Source organism: Castor canadensis, chromosome 8, assembly GCF_047511655.1.
Source record: "Castor canadensis chromosome 8, mCasCan1.hap1v2, whole genome shotgun sequence".
In the NCBI taxonomy this organism is placed as follows: Eukaryota; Metazoa; Chordata; class Mammalia; order Rodentia; family Castoridae; genus Castor; species Castor canadensis.
The window spans coordinates 137053884-137078717 of record NC_133393.1 but is presented as its reverse complement, the minus strand read 5'-3'; the positions used below and the strand labels follow the sequence as shown (position 1 = coordinate 137078717).

Below are 24834 nucleotides of genomic sequence, written 5' to 3'. Positions count from 1 at the left end.
AGCTTTCCTTTTCTTGCCTTTTAAATATGTTTTTCTTTGTATTATTCTTAACCATTTATTTATAAAATGTGTATATTTTAATGTTTAATGTAATAAATCTTTCACTTTGTAGAATTAATGGTCCCTATCTTAATTTTCACTACTTAAATGAATTTTAATTTTACAAAATATATTATTCAAGGCTTTTTGGTCATGTTTCAAGTGGTTTTTGTACTTTATGTTAAATATCTTAGAAAAAATGTATTAACAATTTTAGAAATGATGAATATAATTACAAAAATATGTTACTGAATTTGATGGAAGCATACAGTTTTAAAAATAAAAGCAGCATGATGAATATTTCTAGAATATCACAAAAATTAGTTGAAAGGTACATTTTTTGTTTTTTATAAATCTACATTTTTCTCATTTTGCATTGTGTGAGTATGTGAAGCTAATTTGTGTTCTCCTTAGGTTTTGACATTTAAAGAAATGAATTGGCAGATGATTCGAATAGAGGCAGATGCTACCCAAAGTTCACATCTTGAAATTATGTGTGCTCCTGTTCGATTAATAACTAATCAGTCAAAAATCAGAGTCACACTTAAAAGAAGAGTAAGTCAACTGGATTACCTTTTTGACCCATTTGTTAATTGTTAGAATTGGTAGGAAATTTTAACCAACTTTTTAGGTGAAATATTGGCATAGAATAATAAGTAGTTTATTAAAACAGCACCAAGTAAAGGAAAGTAAAGTGTCTCAAGCAGGATTTGTAGAAAGCAAGTGTGATTATAACATTCCTCTTTCAAATACTTGTGTGTTCAAAGATTTTTATTCTTTATGAATTAGATACATTTTTCGGTCTCCAAATACTATTTGAACATTTACTGTCTTATAATACATTTCATTTCTTGAGCTGGAAGTGTAGCTTGATGCTAGAGTGCTTAGTGTGTGTAAGATCCTGGGTTTGATCCTTTGCACAAAAAAAGAAGAAAAGTAATTTTATTTTTCCTATTGTGAATCTTGCTTGGGAATAGATAACCAGCAACACCTTCATTATTGGTAACCAAAACTCTTACTTTTAGTAAGTTATTAAAATGTAGCTGGTAACCTAGATAAATAAGGAAAATAGTACTTTAAGATATTGGAGCTTGAGAGCCCACTATGGTTAGAGATGGAATTTAATGAAGAGTGATGACTTTTATTAAATCATGTCTCATTTAAAGACTGAACAATATTTTTTGTATCTCTGGGCACAAATAACTATATCATGTTAAATCAAAAATATTTTTTCTCAGAGTATAGTGCTTAACATAGGTACTCTGAAATATACAATGTGGATAAAAGAGCATTTTAGTTTTTGATTAATTTTAATTCCCCTTTTAATTAACAGGTGATTATATCATTTGTCATCTATAAATGCAAAATTATAAGTACTATGGTATTTGTACTTGTTGAAATATAGGAATTTGTCAATATTTTGTTAATACTCTTATCTCTATCACTAAGAGATGGTCTGTATTATAGGAACTCAATAAATGTTTGCTAAATGAAAGAAGTATGCATATTTAATTCTATTAAAAAACTGAACTTTTAAAAATAAAAGTATATTATAAGTTTTATTCTGAGTTTAATTTTATAAATCATTTTTTTCTGACAGTTGAAGGACTGCAATGTCATAGCAACAAAATTAGTTCTAATATTGGATGATTTATTGTGGGTTTTAACGGATTCCCAATTGAAGGCTATGGTACAGTATGCGAAATCTCTTAGTGAAGCAATAGAAAAATCAACAGAACAAAGGAAGAGTATGGCTCCCGAACCTACACAGGTATGATACAAGTTAACACAAAAAAGACTTCACATTAAATACTTTTCAAAATTAGAGTGGTTAGTTTGTGTTTTCTTTATATGAAATTGATTGTAAGACTGAGACTAAGAATCTTCTTTTCCTAAGTATCTTACTACTATAACTTTATTTACATAGAATATCTATGTAGATATACATAGATATGTATATTTGCACAGAAATATTAAGCATACTAATCTGTGTCTAGTGCTTTTGCTTGAAGCTCTGTATAAAGCACTAGAGATATTGATGACATAAAAATATCTGATGTTAAATTCCTGGATTTAGGAAAATAAAAAATACAATCTTAAAACTTCTAAAGTAAAGGAAAATGGGAATAAAACCTGGGTAATTATAGATGAGAGAGGGTGTGTGAGGCTTAATAGCACAGAGAATTAAAACTGTAGGGAGTTGCTGAAGTTGAAAACAAAACTGTTAAGAGTTTTCTGGTGGCAAAGGCAAAAAGTGTGGAAAGCATGAGGAGCTATTTAATCATCCCTTTCTTATAATCAAGAACATTCCTGATTTGTCTAAAGAGAAAAAAATTTTCTTCTTTTTCCCAATATTACATTCTGAGTGCTAATTTATGAAGATCTTAGTAGAAGGGACATGGAAACCGCCAGTGAGTAGTGTCTTTGATCATTTTGTCAAAAGTACAAGTGGATTTTATATTGACCCCTAATAAAAACTTAGAAAATATTGTAAAACCATACTTCTATGAAGCAATATTTTTGGAAGCAGAATAATCCTTCTTAAGGAGATAGCTTTTTGGTGGTCTGTCTTGATGCAGGAGAATGGCATACATTTTAGGCTTTTGATGACTACCTAATTGGCATTGTTTACTGCATACCTGCTGTCACAAGGTGCAGAGGTACACTTTGTAATATAAAAATAAGTATCTTCTCACCCTGCTGGACCTTAGAATGTAATGGGGGAGTGAAATATGAAACATACTGTAATTGAACATAAATGTCAGGGTGAAGAAGTAAAGGAAGGTGAGGTGTAGGAGCTATAGAAGTACAGAGGAGTTTTAATTAACAGCCAAATTTGGAGAGGTTTAACGAAGAAGATAATGTGATTATGTCTTAAAAAAAAAGAGGAATACTTCATAGGCAAGCATGAAGGAAAGGTATTTCAGAAGAGAAAATAGAATCCACAAGTGTATTATGTTAAAGAACATTGGATTTTCTAATAAAGATAAGGAGATTGGTGTTACCAGAGCAGTGTTTTTAGGGGTGAGGTACACATACCCCTGGGGATGTATTACAACTTTCCAAGTTTTTTAGTTTTATATTATAAGGAAATTGAGTTCTACACCTTCCACCATTGTGCTTTTTCTTAAACTTGATCTGCCTGAGAATATGCTTGTTGTAAGCATATTCCTTTTCCATAATTGCTCTTATCTTACTTTACCAATGAAAGGCATTTTTCTTACTCATCCTGAGTCTATGATGGGTTTGTCCAGGAAGAAAAAATACTTCTGAGAACAAGACACATAGGCAATTTGAAATACTGGAGTTCATGTTGGAAATTAATAACTAATGACAAAGTAACAAGTCAAGTGATTTCTGTTTCTTCATTTTTTAAACACATTTAAAGGAGGATCTAATAAATTTCAGCTTTTGGCTTGCTAGAAATAGTTTGTTTAATTTTTATTAGCATATATTCATTGAACAGGCGCAATTTATTGTGCCAATTCCCAATAGCCTGGTTTCTACAAACCTGTTGCCTGGTCTTGATGCCAATTCACAATATACAAATAATGAAATTAGGGTTTTGAGGAAAAGGAAATAAGGCTTATTATTCATCAGATGAGGAGGATGTCAGGGAGAGTCAAGCTCTCTAAACACTGTCATCCCACTTCTGAGAGAAAACATCTACCTTTTAAAGGGGAGTTCAGGGCTCAGCTTGACTATGTGACCAGATGCATGTTTACCACCACCACTGGTCTTGATTCTGTAAGTGTCCAGTGCCACTTCTCTGAAGCTCTATGTCTTGGCTGGCAGGTTTACTGCTCTGGTGTTCAGAGAGAGATAAGGGGTAGAGAGCTACTCGGCCTAATTGAAGAGCAAAGGAAGTCGATTTCCATTACTGGATTCTCCAGCAATTAGACGAAGAGGGAAAGAAAGTTAGTTTAATCAACAAACAGTAAACTAGCCAGCAGACAAGCTGGCTGTGCAAAAAGTTTTTTTCCTTTTGTGGACCCTGTTACAGCTGTACATGGTATATTGGTTATATGGCACCCACCATCTCTCCCCTGCAACCCCCACCCTGCCCCACTTAAAGCAATTATAAGAGATTTTGTTATTTTATTTCGTATATGTATGAAACTCATCAACCATATTCCCTCACCTTCATCTCCTTCATTTATCCTCCCCCTCCCACAAATACCTCCCTGTTAGAAATAATTTTATATGATAGATTACATTGTGAGTCCTAGCATGTAACTCGAAAGTTTAAAGAATTGAGTCACATTGCTAAAACAAAATTCCTTTCCACTCTATCTCTTTATGTAAACAATGTGTTCCAGAGCTTAAGCCATAAAAACAAGTAAGTAGATAGAGTTGATAGTTGTTCTTGTATCATTCTGCCAATATGTAATATTTATCCAGTGAGACATCTTCAAATCCTCTAAGAAAACCTACAAAGTGAGACCCCGTGGGGCCCCCACAATACTAGTAATTGTCTGAAAATATTAAGTGGAAAATTCCAGAAATAAACAATTTAAAAGATTTAAATTGTGTACCTTTGCAAGTAAGGTGATGAAATGTCTCCCTGTCCTGCCCAAGGCATCAATTACCTCTTTTTCTAGTGTATCCACAGTGTTTGCAGTATGCTTCTGCTAGCTGCTTCATGGCTGGCTAGGATATCAGACTGTTGTGAAAGAAAAAAAAAAAAAGGACTGTTGTGATGTTCCAGTGCTTGTATATGGTATATATTGTATTCAGTACTTTTAGAGTTTCAAACATCCATTGGATATCTTGGAATGTTCCCCACCCCAGAGGTTAAAGGGGGACTACTACAGTACTAGTATTCTCACAGACTTATTAATACTAGCCTGTTAGGGATTTAAAGTAGATTGGAAAAACATAAGATGATTTTTCAGTTGGAATCAGCTTATTTTAACAACTCAAAAATTTTGCTTAAAAGTCCCTAGAATTTAAAGTTTCATGGCAATAATGGCAGTTTCTTCTTCCTTCCCCTTCCTCCCCACCTTCAGTAGTGGGGTTTGAACTCAGGGCATTATATTTGCTAGGCAGCCACTCTACCTCTTGAGCCATACACCCCAACCCTCATTTTTCCACTTCTTTAATTACCAGCCATTTTAATTGAGTCTCAATTAAATCTACTTTGCAATACCTTTATAGTATTGTCATAGTTCTCAAAAGCTATAATATGTACAAAAATATATGTACAAAATATATATACTTTGATTTTCCATAAATATATTTTATTAATTGTTCTAAATTTGAGAGTTAGTTTTTCAAATGGAAAATTTGGTCTTCATTTTTGATAATTATTATCAAAATTTCATGTACAGTTCTGTGGCTTATGTGTCAGATTATTTCACAGTATACTTACAGACATCATCTCATAGTATATCTTACGTATATGTCATCTATAGTCATTTTAGGTTATTAGAGGTTCATATATGTCTTTACTTTTTAACAGTATTCCGTGCCTTTTTTCTTTAGGAAGAAAACTATTTGAACTTAAAATCTAATTATCTCTTCTACTTTCTGGTTTCTTCAGCTTTCCAAGTTCAAAGGACATACTCAGATCTCTTGAGAGGTATCAGAGTACTGAGAGTACTAAATAAAATCCCAAAGCCTTCTACAAAGATGTGATTTTTTTTTTTTTCCTGCCAGATATGTAGTAGTTGTATTCAGGGCTTACTTTCTTCTTAATATTTAGAGCTAACATTCAGCTGAGTTGCTCTTAGTAGTTAATAACTGTGTTTTTTATGGAGCTATAAATATGTGAACATAGCTATTATATTGCAGTATTCTATTCATATATTCAGATTACATAGTTTTAAAGTTTTAGTTCATATTCAAATTATATAGTTTTAAAGTTTTAGTTTATTCTTATATAATTCAGAAACTATTTTAGGGGAACTGAGCTATTGATAGAAAAGAAAATATACTGTATGTATTCTTCATGACTTTATGACTGAAAATATTTAGGCTCGTTTGTGACATTTCCACAATATAACTTGGCAGTGATAATGCAGTTTTGAATCTTTCTAGAGCTCTACAGTGACCCCATCGGCCCAGCAAGTGAAGACACCCCAAGCATCAAATGCTCCTGATCTGAACGATGCCATTGTGAAACTCTTCAGTGACTTTGATGTGAAAGAAACCTCCCATCACTTAGTGATTTCCCATTTAGATTTACACATATGTGATGATATTCATGCGAAAGAAAAAGGTACTGAAATCTGCTTATTTCAAACTACTTTGGCCTTTCTAGGATTGAGTATAAAACTGGATTATTTGTTATATATGTTATGTAGTTTGTACCTGAGATAATTTTTCATAATTTTATCATTCATATGGATACATAAATGAAAGGTATAATTTGAAGAATTATATTGATATAAAATTTAATTTGACTTTAGTAGTTAGTACTTAAGCTTAATAAACTGTTAGTTACTAATGCTAAGGGTAAAATTAGGTTTTAAAAATCAAAGATTGAATAGATGACTACTGAATAAAATATCTTGGATTCCTGACTTTGAATAAACTTCTTCATAATTTTGAAATTGCTCATAAATTAAATTTTAGCTCATACTCCCTAATTATTTACACTTGGGTTTTCTGCATTGTGACTGATCTGCCTGTTTCTGGACCGGTGTGCATGCAAATACACCTGCAATGGCTCTTTAACATTTTGTACCCCCTTGCCCCTTTCCTCCCAAAATTTGAGTAGGAAGCTAAATTTTAGTTTGAAACATTTTTCTTTTGGCTATTGTTCCTCTTATTCATCCTTATTTAAAAGGCTGAGCTAACAGGGTAAACAGGAAGCTGTACTTGGTCACTTTGAAAATCTGTGGTTCTCTAACCTAGATGCTGGGCATTTCTATTTCTTTGTCATACAGTGTCCCTGGCCCCGTAGTGCTGGGGAAGTTCAGCAGGTAGGCTCATCTCAAAGACAGTGTTTCTCAAACTTGGTGAACATTAGACTTAAGCTGAAGATCTTGTGAAAATAGAGATATTTGACCTGTGTACCTCAGACTTGAATCAGAATCTGTATCCATGAAAACTGTTGTTTGAACTTGTTAAAGCTGAGAAACTGAATATCAAGTCCTGGCTGTTTCGTAGAGACATTTGTTGTCATTTCCTTTGCCAACCTTTGTGTCATTTGGCTTATAGTTATCATCTTCTGATTTAGTGATTTAGAAGGAAAAGCCAAAAAAGTTGAAACAACCCAAAGTAACAAAATGAGGTGTTAAAGTTAAGTTCTAAGCAAAGCTCTTTTGCATTCCTTAGACTTTGTCATTCCCTCATAGGATAAGCTGAATGATTTTAAGGGTCCATGCCACCAAAATATCGCCTCATTTTACAGGTCTGTAGTCACTTCTGCTATTCTGCAATCCAGAAGGCTCTAAAATGTGTTTTCGTCAGTTTGCAAAAGGTCATTTGGTGGCAAAATCTGACCTGACCAAGACATTGTTATTTATTATCTTCATTTAATCCACTTATTGTAAATATTGTAAGCTTTGCTGCAGAATTAGTTTTTTTTAATATTATTAAGTGATCAGAGTGTTACATAATATACAGTGTACACCCCACATTAATTTCATAAAATCTAAAAACTCTGAATTTCAAAACATTTAGCTCCAGTGGATTATGGATCTATACTGAAAATTCTAATTGAGACAAGTTAAGAGTTAACAGATTAATACAGGCAGTTGAATTGCTCATGGTGTTTTAAAATTTGATTTTTATGTTGGAGTTATACCAACTTACCTACTTTTTCTTTTCACTTGGTGTTATTTATTTTAATGGAGCTGGTATTTGAACTCAGGGACTCACACTTGATAGGTTGGCACTCTACCACTTCACCAGCCCTGTTTTGTGCTGGGTATTTTTGAGATAGGATCTTATGAACTATTTGCCCGGGTTGGCTTGGAACCACGATACTCCTGATGTTTGCCTTCCGAGGAGTTAGGATGATTATAAGCATGAGCCAACAGCACCCAATTGTGATCTACTTTTGGTCATACTATTCCCGTGTGAATTTAGACAACATACCTGATCTGATTTACACTCAATTTCCGCTTTAGTGAGAGGCAGGATGATATTTATAGTGAAGAGGTTTAAGATTTTCTAGGTTCAAATCCCACTTCTGAACTTCACTAGTTTTCCAATGTTGCTCTTTGAACCTCAATTTCTTATCTAGAAAATGAATGTAATAAAAACACTTATCTTATGAGTTGTTGCAAAAATGAAATGAAAAACAATATGGTTAGGGCTTACAAGTACAAAAGTTCTGGTACTGTCATCTATAAATTCTTAAAAGGCTTAGATACTGTTCTTGAATCATCTTTTAGTCCAGTACCTACCAAATGATAGAGACTCAGTGAATACTTAATAGATTGAACTGCATTTCCTAAATTCCTTAATATATTATCCAGTACAAAAGAGAGGCAGATTACTACTACTTGTACTCCTGATTATGCTAAATATATTTTATGGCAAACTGTTTTTGATACTTGCTTAATATTTCTTTCTCTTTTTTTTTTTCCTCAATTCCATCTTTTTCTTTTTCCAGAATCAAACAGACGTATTACTGGAGGTGCTATGCAACTGTCTTTTACACAGCTGACCATAGATTATTATCCTTATCATAAAGCAGGTATGTAAAATATGTAAATATGTAAATCTTGCCTTAAAATTACATTTTTATTTTTACAATTTATCATTTACATTTTTTTAAAAAAATCTTTTTGTTTTAATCTAATTTACTAAAGAGAAAAGACATCAAGATATCTTCACTATTTTTCTCTTGGTAGTATTTTACCGAGAAAATAGGATTGCCTTAGAAAATACTCATACATTTTATATTGAGATTCACGTGGATTGTTAGAAACTAGAATTGTTAGAAATTGACAATTCTTGGCTTGGAATAGAATGGTAGAATACTTGCCTAGCATGTTTTAGACACATGGGTTCCATTCCCATCATCACACACACACACACACACACACACACACACACACACACAAAAGAAAACCCTGAAATCACCAATTTTCTAAATAATGGATTTAAAACATCTAAAAAGCTGACATATATTTGTGCTGTTTTGTTGGTTGTGACAAAGCAGTCAGTGTTTTATTAATTTAATAATCAATGTTTTGAATTTTACATTTTCAGTTTCATATTTTCTAAATTTCATCCAAGTTACATTTAATAGTTACTTTAATCTTGAAGTATTGATAGGTTCTTTTTTCTCAAATAATAAAAACAAAAAATATTATTTATACCCAAATTAAGCAATTTAGCTTTAGAACATAGCTATGCTACATTGTTTTCTTATTTACAAAAACATAAAACAACCAAAAAAATTATAATGCATTTTCCAAGACTTTCAGAAACCAATGAAATTTTTATATTCATGTTTCTGCCTACCAATGATTATCATTTCTATGTTAGTACCTGACAGAATTTAAAAGTTGTACTATTTGTTTTGCTTTTCTTTTGAAGGGCTTTGTAAGAAAGTAATTATATAAATTATTCATATTTTGGAAGATAAGACTTTCAACCACAATATAGACTTTATTTTTAAAAATCTTTTAATGTACATATTACTTTCCTTAATTGCTACATATTTTATATTTTCTTTTCCCAAACATGCATATATCTCTCTATGACTAATGTCCATTTTGAGAAATTCTGTTTTTTTTATTTTTTATTTATTTTTTATTGTTTTATTATTCATATGTGCATACAAAGCTTGGGTCATTTCTCCCCCCTGCCCCCACCCCCTGTTATTTTCTTAAATGTTTTAATGATCATACTTTTATCAGTTTTATGGATTAGATTATCATTACTTTACAACAAATCTTTGATGGTATTTTCTGAGATTTTGTCCAGTGGAAGCTTGCTACATGATTGAGCATCCAGTGAAGATGGACCAATCCTTTGGCTTTGAATTGAAACTTTGAGTGCTAGTCTACCAAGGGCTGTAGATGGAAAATCTTCCAGGTTATTTGCTTTTAACACTGTTGTCCTCTGTTCCTTGTCATGCTCTTGTTTTAGAGAAGTAGTAAGTGAAGTATCCACATATTTTGGAAGATTAAAAGACATCCTTGAGCAAAATAAGTAAATTTCATTGAAAGCACTGCTGTAACAGACTAAATGGAAATTGTGCATTTTCTGTGAAATAATCTGTTATTCCTTTTACAGGAGATAGTTGTAATCATTGGATGTATTTTAGTGATGCAACCAAAACAAAAAATGGATGGGCCAATGAATTGTTACATGAATTTGAGTGCAACGTTGAAATGCTTAAACAGGCTGTGAAGGATCATAATGTAGGTTCACCTCCTAAATCCCCAACACATGCCTCTCCCCAGCACACACAAACAGGTATTTTACCTAACAACATATGGCCTTCCCCCGATACTAAGTGTGTGCGTGTGTGTGTGCGTGTGCGTGCGTGTGTGTGGTCATAGTATATTTTTAGTAAATAAGTATTATTTTTAATTAATGTATAAAAATCTTGCACCCTTTACTCAGACCAACCTAAGCTTATAGATCAAAATGTTTTTAAGATTAATATAACCAATAAGAGCTAACACGCAGGTAGAATTTTGTTTTTGGTGGTACTGGGGATTGAACTCAGGGCCCTGTACTTGCTAGACAGGTGTTCTACCACTTGAGCTATACCTTACCCTCTTTTGCTTTAGGTATTTTTAAAATAGGGTCTTGTGTTTATGCCCAAGCAGGCCTGACTACAGTTCTCCTATTTATGCTTCCTGTGTAGCTGGGATGGCAGGTGCATGCCGCCATGCCTCAACTTTTAGTGGTTGAAATGGAATCTTGCAAACTTTTTGCCCAGGCTGGCCTGGAACTTAGATCCTCCTGATGTCCACCTCCCAAGTAGCTAGGATTATAGGTGTGAGCCAATGCACCTGGCTCAGACTCTTTTTTATATATATATAAATTTTTTATTAGGATATATTCATTATGTGGGGAGGGACTTGCAGTGACAATTCCAATTAGACTTATACTACATTAGTCACATTGCCCCCATCATCTCTCCCCCTCAGCTCCCTCCCCACCCTAATTAAAACAATTGCAAGAGGTTTCTTAGTTCTGTTTCATATAGGTATATGAAGTCCATCTACCATCACCTTAATCTCCTTCCTTCACCCTCCTCCCTCCCTCTGGTACCCCCCTGACACTACCTATTTTACAGTCCTCATTTTTGGTTTTTGGCTTAGACTCTTAAGCGACTGGTAGATCTCACTTTTAACATTGTAGGAGAGTGACTTAAATATAATAAAAATATGGTTCCTGCTTAAAAATAAATAATCACAAAACCTACATTTCTGTATCACTATAATTTATAAACTATTTCTACATGTATTATCTTGTTTGAGAAATTACTGTTCATCTATATTTCTGGTAGCTTTTTTAATAATAAAAGAGTGACTATTAAAAAGGAATTTTGTAAGCTGATGCTACTTGTCTGTCGTTCTGACTTATGAAGGAGGTTAGGATTAGGGCGATGGTGATTCTAGGCCAACCTGGGCAAAAAATGCTTGTGAGACCCCATCTCAATGGAAAAAAAGCTGGGTATGGTAGTACATGACTGTTATCCCAGTGATGGTAGGAAGCATAAAATAGGAGGTTGGTGGTCCAGGCTGGCCTAGGCAAGAAATGAGACCCTATCTCAAGTAAACAGAGCAAAAAGGGCTGGAGACATGGCACCAGTGGTAGTGCCTGCCTAGCAAATGCAAAGCCCTGAGTTCAAACCTCAGTTCTGCCAAAAAAAAAAAAGTAATAATTTTGTAATAAAAGGAGTTTTTGCTTTCTACAGAGAAGGACTCCACTCTGAAAGGCGCTTCTAGAACACCTTCAGTATTATCTCAACAATCAAAAGCTAAGCTAATGTCTAGTTCTGTTGTGATTAGACTTGCAGATTTCAATATATACCAGGTATGTTTTATTTTTTTTAATTAAGTTTTTTCAAGAATACTTTTAGTATCTGATATGAGTGACTCTAATAATGAATTCTGCAATTTTACTTGAAAACATCTTGACCAGTTTGTGAAATGACTTAATTTGGCCATCTAATGTGATGGAATAGAAAATATATGCTCATTAATGTTTATTTATATGGTTACCCAGAATTAGCTAAACTATGAAGACAAGGGCACATTATTTCAGGCTGCTAGCACTGTCTAAGACTTCTGACACCAAACTGCAAGTTTTGGGGGGTTTGCTAAAACTACCCTCAGGTTCAACAGTTCATTTGAAAGACTCACAGAGTTCAGTGAAATCTGTTATGCTCATAATTGCTTTTGTTATAAGGAAAGAATACAAATAAGAACCAGCTATAGGAAACAGTGCATAGGGCAGAGTCTGGAAGGGTTCCAAATGTGAATCTTAGGCCTGGGGATATAGCTCAGTGATAGACAGCTTGCATACCATGCATGAAGCCCTGGGTTCAGTCTCCAGCCCCCCAGGGCAGACGTGTAGTAATATGCGTAAAGTATTATCTATGTAATTGAACTCAATCTTATTGTGGATTGATAGCAGATGACCCAAGGCCTTCACCCCTCTCTAAACAAATAAGAATATCAAGTGTGACCAGCCCCACCAGAGTCATCTTATTAGTTTAAACTATCAATTGTCTACCATAAATAGGCAATTATAGTTTCTAGTTATCTTGCAGGAGCAAAGACTAGAACTCTTGGAAGACCAGATTTCTTACTACACAATAGTCTGTGTGGAAGAAACACTTTTAGTGGACCTATTGAGTATTGGCCAGACTATGAACCTGATTTTATGGATAAGAACTCTCCCATTTCAACTACCTAGTTTATGCGGGCAAACTATAATCACACAACATGGTCTAATGTCAGTTCTTGGGACCAAGAAAATAGAATATATGACTTTTTTTTTTTTTGAGACAGGATTTTATTATACATATAGTCTAGGCTGGCTTTGAAGTTGTGATCTTCCTGCCTTAGCCTTCTGAGTACTGGTATTACAAGTACCAGTACCATACCTGACTGTGATCTGTTTTTAAAAAGAAGATTGCAAATTTCGGGTTCATATCATCATTTATAAGTTGTCCTGGTTTATTTTGATAAGCCTGTAGCTTTACCTGAAAAGTTTTCATTTAATTCAGTGGTTCTCAACTGGGACACATTTTGGTTCTCACCCTTGAAAGTGGTGCTGCTGATATCTGGGGGGTGAAGTCCCGCGATGCTGTTGTACGTTCTGCAATGCACAGGACACTCTCTTCATAAAGAACTGTCTGGCCCAAAACGTCAGTACTGCCAGTTTTGAGAAACCCTTATTATTTTCTCACTGCGCCATTGCTTCTTCCTTTACATTCTCTTTATATAAAGCAGCTTATTTAAAGTGGACTTTAAATTTTTAGATTTAAGTAAAGTCATCAATTAATGAAGGAAGGGAATCACCCATTATCTCAAATGGCTGAGATAATACAATAAAGAAACATACACAAATAGTCTAAAACAGAACAATCAAAAGTAAGTAGTAGAAAATAAAATAATGTGTTCAGCTGAGTATGGTGGTACTTGCTGGTAATCCTAGCACTCAGGAAGCAGAGGTAGGAGGAATGTGAGTTCCAGGCCAACCTGGGCTATATAACTGTCTCAAACAAACAAACAAACAAAAAAAACAGAATAACATGTTTATTACAATTCCAATCTGCATTCTGTATCTACCATTTACTATACTATATCATTATTCTTATTTTCCTGTTATTTTAAGACTCAGGTTTGCAAGGAATAATGTATAAAGTTGATTTTATAATCCAAAATGGTTATAGAGTTTTCCGAATAGTTGGTGGGTATTTTTTTTTATGGTAATTTAATGTGAAGCTAAATATATAATAAAATTTTCATTGTCAATTACCATTGACAAATTATTGGAATTAATTTTAGAAGATTTTGAAAGTGATATCCAAGTCACATAAATTCTTTTGAAAGAGCTTTAGATTCAGTATAACTTCTGCAAACTTAATTATTTCTTCAGGTCTCCACAGCAGAACAATGTCGTTCTTCCCCCAAAAGTATGATTTCCTGCAATAAAAAATCCCTGTATCTTCCACAAGAAATGTCAGCTGTCTATATAGAATTCACAGAATATTACTATCCAGATGGAAAGGATTTTCCAAGTAAGACAGTTTACTGCTTTGGTATTAATTTGTCCATTATTTGAATATTTTTTTGTTAAGATTTTGGATTTTATAAGTATGGAAAAAGAAGTAAAAGCCCATTATTCTTTATTCTTGTTATCGTTGTATATAGTACATAACTTTAATATAATATTGGTGCATATTATTTGTTTATATGCCCTTTTCCCTAACTGCTGTGGCGCCCTTGTTGGCAGGATTACATGGTATTTATTCCCTGAGGTCTGACTCATTTTTGTGCTTAGTAGCTCCTTATTGAATTACAGAATGAAGAAATAACTAGGTTATTTGTAGAATATGGTCCTTTTTAAAAAATTTTTTTTACCTTTTTTAAAACTCCATTCTATGTCAGCAATATGAAATTCTATTTTGTTGAAAAGTGAATAATTGAAATTGTCTTTTTAACTTTTGAGAAATTTTTGGGCTGTTTTTAAATCCCCAGGAGGATATTTTGGGTAACTTTTGGCACTTATCTTTTTAAATAAACATCAAATTAATGAATTTTTATTTGTAAGCTGGTGCCTCATTTTAACTGAGTTCTTCAGGCTAAAAATTTGCCTTTGTGTGGTTCTTTTTCTGTTTTCAACTAAGAGAATCATAGTTGAGAGAAGGTGTTCAGATGAAATAGCTTATATTGTTAGAGGAAAAACAACTTATGACTTCTCTTTAAAAGTGAAATCCCCAAATATTTAGATGTTTGTTTGCTTAATATTGATTTATTGATATAGGAATTTATGATGCTTATGCAATATTTTTAGCTTTAGTGAGTAAGGCATTCTGAAAATTACTTTCTAGAAATGGACATCTATTTTTTTCACTTTATTTCTAGTTTATGCCAGACTTTTGGCATGTAATCCTCAGTCTTTCTACTTTTCAACATTTTTTGTATATTTCTCATTTGTTTCACTCAGCCACCTTTCTGGCTAAAAAGATGAGAGCACTAAGATATGTTGGGACATTTTCTCTGCATCTTACAGGTAGTGAAGTGGCACAAATGGAACTCAAGCATAGTCTTCTATTCATTGTTTCTTTCCGTTTGTTTTACAGTGTCTCCCCAATAGCCATTTGTCTGCAACTGCATAATCTTATCATTGCACTCTAACCAATAATTATTGTCCTTAAATAAAATACATCATTGACTAATTTTTCTTCAAAGTTAAGACCAGTTTCCCGCCAGGTGCTGGTGGCTCACACCAGCTAGTAATCCTAGCTACTTGGGAGGCTGAGATCAGGAGAATCGCAGTTTGAGGCCAGCCTGGCAAATAGTTTATGAGATCCCCATCTCTAAAATAACTGGAGAAAATGGACTGAAGGTGTGGCTTAAGCGGTAGAGTGCCTATTTTGCAAGCATAAAGTCCTCAGTTCAAACCCCAGTCCCACCAAAAACAAGCAAAAAAGTCTAGTTTCCAGGATTAGAAGTCATAACTTCAAATCTAGCAGTTTTAACATGATAATTCCCATTCTCTATTCTGTATGTTTTTTCTGCAAAAATTACCAAACTATATTTTACCCTTTTAAACCCTACCCACTCATGCCTCTCTCACCCCCAAGATACACAGTAGTGGAATTTCTGAGTTACATTTAGCTATTTTGAATTTAACATTTTACTATAGAAAATTTCAGACATAAGCAAAAATAGAGAAGATAGTAATAGTGAATCCCCAGTGTAAAAGAGTACATTTTCAATCCTCATATTACTTGATCTCTGTTTTAAACAATTTTAACCAGTCTAACTTTTAAAGTATGTTAACTTTTTTTGTTTACTATTGTGAAAATAATGTATGTATTTTATATTTTTAAAAGAGGAAAATGCCAAGAAATAAAAATTGTCCCTAAGTCTGCAACCTAGAGACTTCTGTTATAACATAAATGTATTTGTTTTTTATGACTGCTATATCAAATGTCACAGATCATGTGGCTTAAATAACAGAAATTTATTTTCTTATACTTCAGGATGCTTGAAGTCATAAATCAAAAGCCGTTTCTTCTGAGACCTCTCTCTTTGGCTTGTTGTTTTGGTCTTCTCCCTATGTCTTCACATGGTCTTGGCTCTATGTGGGTCTACTTTAATCTCTTCTTACAAAGACTCTAGTCATGTTGGTCTAGGGCCTGTATGAACTTACTTTCCTTAATTTCTTCTTCAAAGGCTTTGTCTCCAAATACAGTCCCATTCAGAGGTACTCAGCATTAGGGCTTCAACATAGGGATTTGGGAGGAGAGACACAATCTACCCATAACAATAAGTGTAGTGTTATTAGTCCTGTTTTTAATGCATGTATTTCTTTTACAGTTTGATCTTGCATCCTGCTCCTTTCCGCTAATGATATGGGCATATTATAAATGGTTTCTGTAAGCTCATTTTAAGTATCTTTGGGGCTGAGAGTGCAACTCAGTGATAGAGTACTTCTTGCTTAGCATGCTTGAGGCCCTGTGTTCAATCCCAGCATTCAGAAAAAAACCAAAACAAATATTCTTAGTAGCTACACAATCTATTTCATAAATAGACCCTTATTGGAAATTTTGTGCTAAGCATACTGGTTTCCTTTCTTAATCCCCAATCTACTCTCAGTTCTTTCTCTCTACTCTATCCTTGAGTGTTTCATTTGCTTTCTAGGCTTCTCTGTGGCTGTTATCTTTACTTGGTGTATATATTGAAATTCCCTATCCTTTCTTTTCTTCTAGAGAGTGATGCAATTTCCTTAGCATCCTATTTCATTTCTGTTACAAAGACAAGCATCTCAACATCACTGTTACACATCTCTGATAGGATTGAGTTACAACTTTTTTGGTCTTATATCTTTCTCATGTAATAAACCGAATCTTTTTTTAAGAAAAGGGATCATGCTTTCTTTTTTATATTCTTTATCCTTACCACAATGCACAGAATATAATTGACTTTCATGATTCTTTGCTAAAGGAATGAGTAAATGAAAAATAAGCAAAAGAAAATATATGCAGGACATTAATACAATATTCTTGCTCTGTTGGTTTCCTGCTTGTATTTATTTTCCTTACATTAATTCAATCTAAAAGTTCTAGATATGCATTATTTTTAGCTTTGGTAAAAGTAAGCATGCCTGAGTTTTTAGAATAAAAATCTTTGAACTGTTCTGAAACTAACATGGCTTTTATGATAGAAGTACTTGTGAGTTTCAGAAGTGATGTATAATAATTATAAATATTAATTTACTTTGGGAGAGCTACGAAAATGAGTATTTGTTTGAGTATTCAAGATATACTTAAGGCACTGTTCTTTTTTTGGTAGAAATGGGGTTTGAACTCAGGGCCTCATGCTTGCTAGGCAGGTGCTTTATCACTTTAGCCAGTCCATCAGCCCTAAAGCAGTATTCTAAACCTTGATTAAAGTGTGGAATAAAACTATTCATGTGCCCTCTCTCAAGGAGTTCTGCCTAGCATGCCAGTTTCATGGGATGCAATTCAGGTGCAGATAGTAAAATCCATACAGAAATAGGTAATCAAGGACCACAAATTTGAAGTCATGTTCCCCTAAGAAGGTATTGTGTTTAGAGGTTTGCTTTTTTAAATATAATCTTAGAAAAAGGTAGAAATAGTATTTCCTATTTATATGTGTAATTTTAGATTGAGTGTATTTTTTAGCTAATGAAGCATAGAAAAATGTTTTATGTCTTTATCACTTTAAATATAACATCTCAAAAGTTTTTAAGAAAGAATAAAACTTTCTCAAGTATCTTTTCTGTTCTCAGGGAACATTTAGAACTGTTTCTTTATTAACAGTTTTTAAAATTTTTTCTCTACAGTTCCATCTCCCAACCTCTATAGCCAGCTGAATGCACTACAGTTTACTGTGGATGAAAGAAGCATTCTGTGGTTAAATCAATTTCTATTGGATTTAAAACAGAGTCTTAACCAATTCATGGCTGTGTACAAGTTGAATGACAATTCAAAATCTGATGAGCATGTTGATATTCGAGTTGATGGCTTAATGCTAAAGGTATTATATAAATCAGTGGCTGTGAGAACAAAACCGTTTTTTTAAGGAAGAAAAGTTGATTGCAGTATAACTTCCAGGATATGAGAGGGATGTTCAGATATAAATCATCTTCATGATTTTAAAATTTCAGATTCAATTTTTATCCTCAATTATAGACGCTTTAAGAGACTGCTTTTCTCCCCAGTTTGTACATTTCTTATGATTATTCTTTTTCCATCCATTTGGAGGAAAGCTACAGCAGTAAAATTTAAATCTTTAGTGATTTTGCTTCTATTTCAGAACTAATAAATTTTCTTCTAAGAAAAGTAAGTTATATAACAAAACTTTTAAGTTATATGAGTTGTATTTGTTTACATTCATTCCACTATTAGTATCCAAGGTAATGGGAAGTTGCTTTTTATTATAGCTAAGTAGTAGGTAATCTGAATTCCATCTGTATTTAAGTTTTAAAGGGAAGATGTTAAAGAACAAACAGGTAGTATTGTTCAGTAAAAAGATAGTATCATTTAGTAAATAAAATAAAGACTTGGAGATGGATGAAAATTCGAGTTCCTAGGTCTGTTGCTGGCAGACTGTGTGCCTTTAATCTCTGTGAAATGATGCAAATAATATTCAACAGTTGCATGGAAGAAATATTTTAAAGATCCTCTCAAAGATCTAAAGTTCAAAATAAAAGGGCATGTTTTATGACATTTATAATTGTTTAAGACTGAATGAGCATAAGCAGTATTAAAACTAGTCACTTTGAGCTCTTTGTTAGGAACATTTTGAAGACTAGATTTAATTATCCCTTGAAAATTATTTCACTAGTTTGACTTAAATAAACTTAAGTTTATTTTTTTTAATAGTTTTCTCCCAGAAAACTGTTTCTAATGACATCTATTCATTTATCCAGTCATCTCTCAAAACATTTGGATTTAAAATATTCTAACAAAAAATTGTCTTTCCAGACTTGGCATTTTTTTCTGTGTACTCAGGGAACATTTTAATAAAAATATTTTAGCTCAAATATATTTTTTTATTTTATAATTTATTGTGTATAAAATATATGCTGTATACATTATTAATTCATATTTTGTTTTTTGCTGGTACTGGGGTTTGAACTCAGAACTTTATGCTTGCTAGGCAAGTAGTCTACCACTTGAGCCATGCACCCAGCCCCTTTTGCTTTGGTGGCACAAGACTGTAATTCTACCTATTTGGGAGGCAAAGTTCCAGGGAATTGCAGTTCAAGGACAGCCCTGCAAAATGTCCATGAGACTTCCATCTCAACTAATACAAAGCTGAGTGCTGTGTGCACACCTGTCATCCCAGCTATGCAGGAAACATAAATAAAAGGATCATGGTCCAAGCCTGGCTAGGCATAAAAAGCAAGACTCTATTTGAAAAATAATGAAAAGCTGGGCATCAATAGCTTACACCTAATCATCCTAGCTTCTTGGGAGGCAGAAATCAGGAAGATGGTAGTTCAAGGTCAGCATGGGCAACAAAAGAGAAATCCTTATCAAGCATACTTAACACAAAAAGGACTGTCAGATGGTTCAAGAGGTAGAGCACCTGCCTGGCAAGCCCACTCCCTTAGGTTCAAACCCCAGTTCTGCAAAAAAAAAAAAAAAAAATGTTCTCTTCTTTAGTGATAATCATTTAAGTCCTTTTTACTCAATTTATAAAAGAATTTGAAAGGGAGAGAGTTAGTACTTTACATCTGGAAAGGAAAGAATTATTTTTAGAGAAAATGTCAAGAAAAAGAATTTCTAAGTTAATTCATATTCTTATTTTATCTTCAAGATACATGAATTTGTAAGTTGGACCAAGATTCATTTTTTTCCGTTCTAGTTTGTCATTCCCTCTGAGATGAAATCTGAATGTCATCAAGATCAGCCACACGCCATTTCTATTCAGAGCTCTGAGATGATTGCCACAAATACAAGGCACTGTCCAAACTGTCGACATTCTGATCTGGAAGCTTCGTTTCAAGACTTCAAGGATTGTGATTTTTTTAGTAAAACATACACTAGCTTCCCTAAATCTTGTGGCAGTTTTAATCTTCTACATCCAATCTTCCAGAGACATGCTCACGAACAAGATACCAAAATGCATGAAGTTTATAAAGGGAATATAACTCCCAAACTGAATAAACACACACTTAAAACTTCAGCAGCCACAGATGTTTGGGCTGTGCACTTCTCTCAATTTTGGATAGATTATGAAGGGATGAAAAGTGGAAAGGGACGACCAATAAGTTTTGTAGATTCTTTTCCCCTATCTGTGTGGATCTGTCAACCAACAAGATATGCAGAGTCACAGAAAGAGCTCCACACTTGTAATCAGGTGTCTCTAAATACATCCCAAAGTGAATCTAGTGATCTGGCTGGCCGACTGAAGCGGAAAAAGCTTTTGAAGGAGTACTATAGTACAGAGTCTGAGCCCTTGACAAATGGTGGTCAAAAACCTTCTTCATCAGATACATCTGTAAGATTTTCCTCTTCATCAGATGCAGATATTCATGTCCTGGTTCATGTTCATAAGCATGTCAGTATGCAGATTAATCACTACCAGTATCTGTTCCTGCTTTTCCTGCATGAGTCTCTCATTCTGCTTTCAGATAACTTAAGGAAAGATGTGGAAGCTGTGACTGGAAGTCCTGCTAGTCAGACATCCATTTGCATTGGAATTTTACTTAGAAGTGCAGAACTGGCTCTTTTGCTACATCCAGTGGATCACACAAATACTCTTAAATCTCCTGTTTCTGAAAGCATGAGCCCAGTGGTTTCTGATTATTTGCCTACAGAAAATGGAGAACTTTTGTCTTCAAAAAGAAAACAGTTTGGTGGTATAAATCCAATGAGACGTGTAACTATAAATCATATGTCAGACAACAGATCTATGAGTGTTGACCTTAGCCACATCCCTTTAAAGGATCCTTTGCTTTTTAAATCAGCTAGTGATACAAATCTGCAAAAAGGTACTTCTTTTATGGACTATTTATCAGATAAACATTTAGGGAAAATAAGTGAAGATGAAAGCAGTGGACTTGTTTATAAGAGTGGCTCAGGAGAAAATGGATTAGAAGTAAGTGACAAAAAGGACTTACCTTACACAGATTCAAACAGTGTTTTGAACTACAGAGAAGACTCAAATATGCCATCATTTGGTAATGATGGTAATCAAAGCATACTTTCCAATAGTTTAACTAATAAAGGCAGTGAAACTATAGAGTCAATCTTCAAAGCTGAAGATTTGCTTCCAGAAGCAGCTTCACTCTCTGAGAACCTGGGAATTAGTAAAGAAGAGGCACCCACAATTAGAACACTTAAATCTCAGTCATCTTTAAGGTAACAGTGTATTGGAATTTGGGGTTTCTTTGTTTTTCTGGGTGTGTGTGCACATGAGTGTATTTCGTTTGGGGGCAGAAAACCTCATGGCAAAATGTGGCATTATTAATAGAGTAGATTTTTCAAATTTGAGAAGCCTTTGAGTTTATTAATTGAAATTAATTTAAAAACTTGTGGATGTTACGTATATATTTTAACTTTGTCACAAGTGTTTTTAAGATAAAGTTCTTTATGTGTAGTAATTTTCCATTTTGTTTGTTAACAGTGGAAAGCCTAAGGAACACTGTCCACCCAACATGGCTCCACTTTGTGTTTCTTATAAGACCATGAAAAGAAGTTCCTCACAAATCTCGTTGGACACCATATCACTTGACAGCATGATATTGGAAGAGCAGTTGTTAGAAAGTGATGGAAGTGATAGTCATATATTTTTGGAAAAAGGTAAAGCAATACAGTTTAGGAATTCTTATTATATATAAACAAATCTCACAAGAAATGTGATATTTAAACATTTTTAGTTATATTCAATAATTGTTAGTTACATCCAAAAAGGAGACTTACTGTATTTATACATACACATACTCCTAGAGTACCTAACTTCATAATGGTTGTTCTATTGCTTCTTTTATCCAGATACTTCTGTCTCTTTATAACTGACATCCAGCAATTATTTGTATGCAGTCATTTGAGTCATAAAGCAGCAGACATTTTTTTATTGTTTTTTTTTTTTTATTCATATGTGTATACAATGTTTGGGTCATTTCTCCCCCCTCCCCCCTCCCCCCTCCCCCTCACTACCTGGCAGAAACTATTTTGCCCTTATCTCTAATTTTGTTGAAGAGAGAGTATAAGCAATAATAGGAAGGACCAAGGGTTTTTGCTAGTTGAGATAAGGATAGCTATACAGGGAGTTGACTCGCATTGATTTTCTGTGCATGTGTGTTACCTTCTAGGTTAATTCTTTTTGATCTAACCTTATCTCTAGTTCCTGGTCCCCTTCTCCTATTGGCCTCAGTTGCTTGAAAGTATCTGCATTAGTTTCTCTGCATTGAGGGCAACAAATGCTATCTAGTTTTTTAGGTATCTTACCTATCCCCATACCTCCCTTTTGTGCTCTCACTTTATCATGTGCTCAAAGTCTAATCCCTTTGTTGTGTTTGCCCTTGATCTAATGTCCACATATGAGGGAGAACATACAATTTTTGGTCTTTTGGGCCAGGCTAACCTCACTCAGAATGATGTTCTCCAGTTCCATCCATTTATCAGCGAATTATAACATTTCGTTCTTCATAGCTGCATAAAATTCCATTGTGTATAAATACCACATTTTCTTAATCCACTCGTCGGTGGTGGGGCATCTTGGCTGTTTCCATAACTTGGCTATTGTGAATAGTGCCGCAATAAACATGGGTGTGCAGGTGCTTCTGGAGTAACCTGTGTCACATTCTTTTGGGTATATCCTCAAGAGTGGGATTGCTGGATCAAATGATAGATCAATGTCTAGCTTTTTAAGTAGCCTCCAAATTTTTTTCCAGAGCAGTTGTACTAGTTTACATTCCCACCAACAGTGTGTAAGAGGGTTCCTTTTTCCCCCGCATCCTCGCCAACACCTGTTGTTAGTGGTGTTGCTAATGATGGCTATTCTAACGGGGTGAGGTGGAATCTTAGTGTGGTTTTAATTTGCATTTCCTTTATTGCTAGAGATGATGAGCATTTTTTCCTGTGTTTTTTGGCCATTTGAATTTCTTCTTTTGAGAAAGTTCTGTTTAGTTCACTTGCCCATTTCTTTATTTGTTCATTAATTTTGGGAGAATTTAGTTTTTTAAGTTCCCTGTATATTCTGGTTATCAGTCCTTTGTCTCATGTGTAGCTGGCAAATATTTTCTCCACTTATTATTCAGTTTTTTTTTCTTTTTTCCCTGGGTGGGGGTTGGTCTGGCCAGGGGGCTATGCTGATCTGGCCCACGGTTGTCTGTGGGAGTGCTGTGTACCGCTTAGTTCACCTTGTGGTCCACATCTTCCCAAGCCGTCTGGGTGCTGGCATCTGGCAGTGGCCTGGGGGCCCTCCTGGTTTCTCTGTTTAACATGAAGTGGAGATGCTATGTGCAGGCTGGAGGTGTGGAGGAGTCAAAGTTTTGCCTCTTCTCAGTGGTTTTTCCTGTAAGGTGTATCTCCAGCGTCTCTCCAATATTTTACTTTAGGAGGCATGCTTTCTGCTTCCTCCTTCTAGCCACCATCTTGGAATCTTCAAAGCAGCTGACATTAAGGCTATCAGCCTCTATTACAGAGTCTCCTATTTGGAAATTTGATTAGATGGTCCTAATTTGCATGTTGGATTGTCAACTGTATGATCCTGTGACTGGAATTTTTCCAGACTGGAGCTCTATATTTACAAAAGCAGAGTTCTTTCACATTCATGATGGTGTGTGAGGGAACTACATGATTACCCCATTTCATTCGGAGGCAACCAGTATCCCTCTAAAGGCCATTGTGAAAGATTTAGAAAGTATTAAATGTGTTCCCATTGGTAAGCCATTGGGGACTTTGTGAACGAGAATAAAATCATATACCATACTCAAAGAATAGTTCCACAGACAGAAACATGGGAGACTAGAGGCAAGCATGAATTTTTTTCTGTTTGAAGGGAATTAAGGCTATTGGTGCAATTGAAAACAGCTTAGGTGAGATAATAAATACTAATAAGAGCATACATATTTTTAATATTGGTACTGTAATAGCAATTAACATTTATTGTCAGATGCTATCTTAGTCCATTTTATGTTGTTAGCACAGAGTACCACAGATTGGGTAATTTTTAAGAATGGAAATTTATTTTTCACAGTTCTGGATGTGGGGAAGTCTGAGATCAAGACCCCAGCAGTTTAGCTGTCTGGTGCCTCCAGAGGAGAGGAATGCTGTGTCCTCACATGACAGATGGAGAAAGGGCAAGACACCTTAAGTGAAACTGCTTTTATGAGGTCCTTAATCCCATCTTGAGGGAGGGGCCCTCAGTGCTTGAAGGCCTATCTTAATCCTGTCACATTGGCAACATGAATTTTGTAAAGGACACATTCAGACTTTAGCCAAATGCTTGAGTAGTTGACCTCATTTAATTTGAACCACAGCTCTATAATAATAGTAGTTAACATTTATTTAACACATTTTTTGTGTCTTGGCACTGTTCTGTGTATGTGTTTGTGTGTATAAATGCATTTATCCCTCAGCAGTTTTGCCAGTAATATACTATTTATCTTCACAGAAATTAAGTATCTAACCCAAGGTAACACAGCTAGTAA

At 34.3% G+C, this 24834-nt stretch overlaps 1 protein-coding gene across 3 annotated transcripts in view; it reads left to right on the top strand.

Annotated features, from left to right (window-relative positions):
- The window catches only part of Bltp3b (bridge-like lipid transfer protein family member 3B), a 92653-nt gene that overhangs the window by 40509 nt on the left and 27310 nt on the right, over window positions 1-24834 (top strand). For all 3 annotated transcript variants that reach the window (XM_074084199.1, XM_074084200.1, XM_074084201.1), the window contains 10 exons: window positions 454-594; window positions 1640-1810; window positions 6079-6259; window positions 8606-8689; window positions 10240-10422; window positions 11879-11997; window positions 14071-14212; window positions 18010-18203; window positions 20040-21538; window positions 21804-21979. In XM_074084199.1, coding sequence (XP_073940300.1) covers window positions 454-594; window positions 1640-1810; window positions 6079-6259; window positions 8606-8689; window positions 10240-10422; window positions 11879-11997; window positions 14071-14212; window positions 18010-18203; window positions 20040-21538; window positions 21804-21979 — 2890 coding nt within the window. The remainder of the gene's footprint in view (window positions 1-453; window positions 595-1639; window positions 1811-6078; window positions 6260-8605; window positions 8690-10239; window positions 10423-11878; window positions 11998-14070; window positions 14213-18009; window positions 18204-20039; window positions 21539-21803; window positions 21980-24834) is intronic.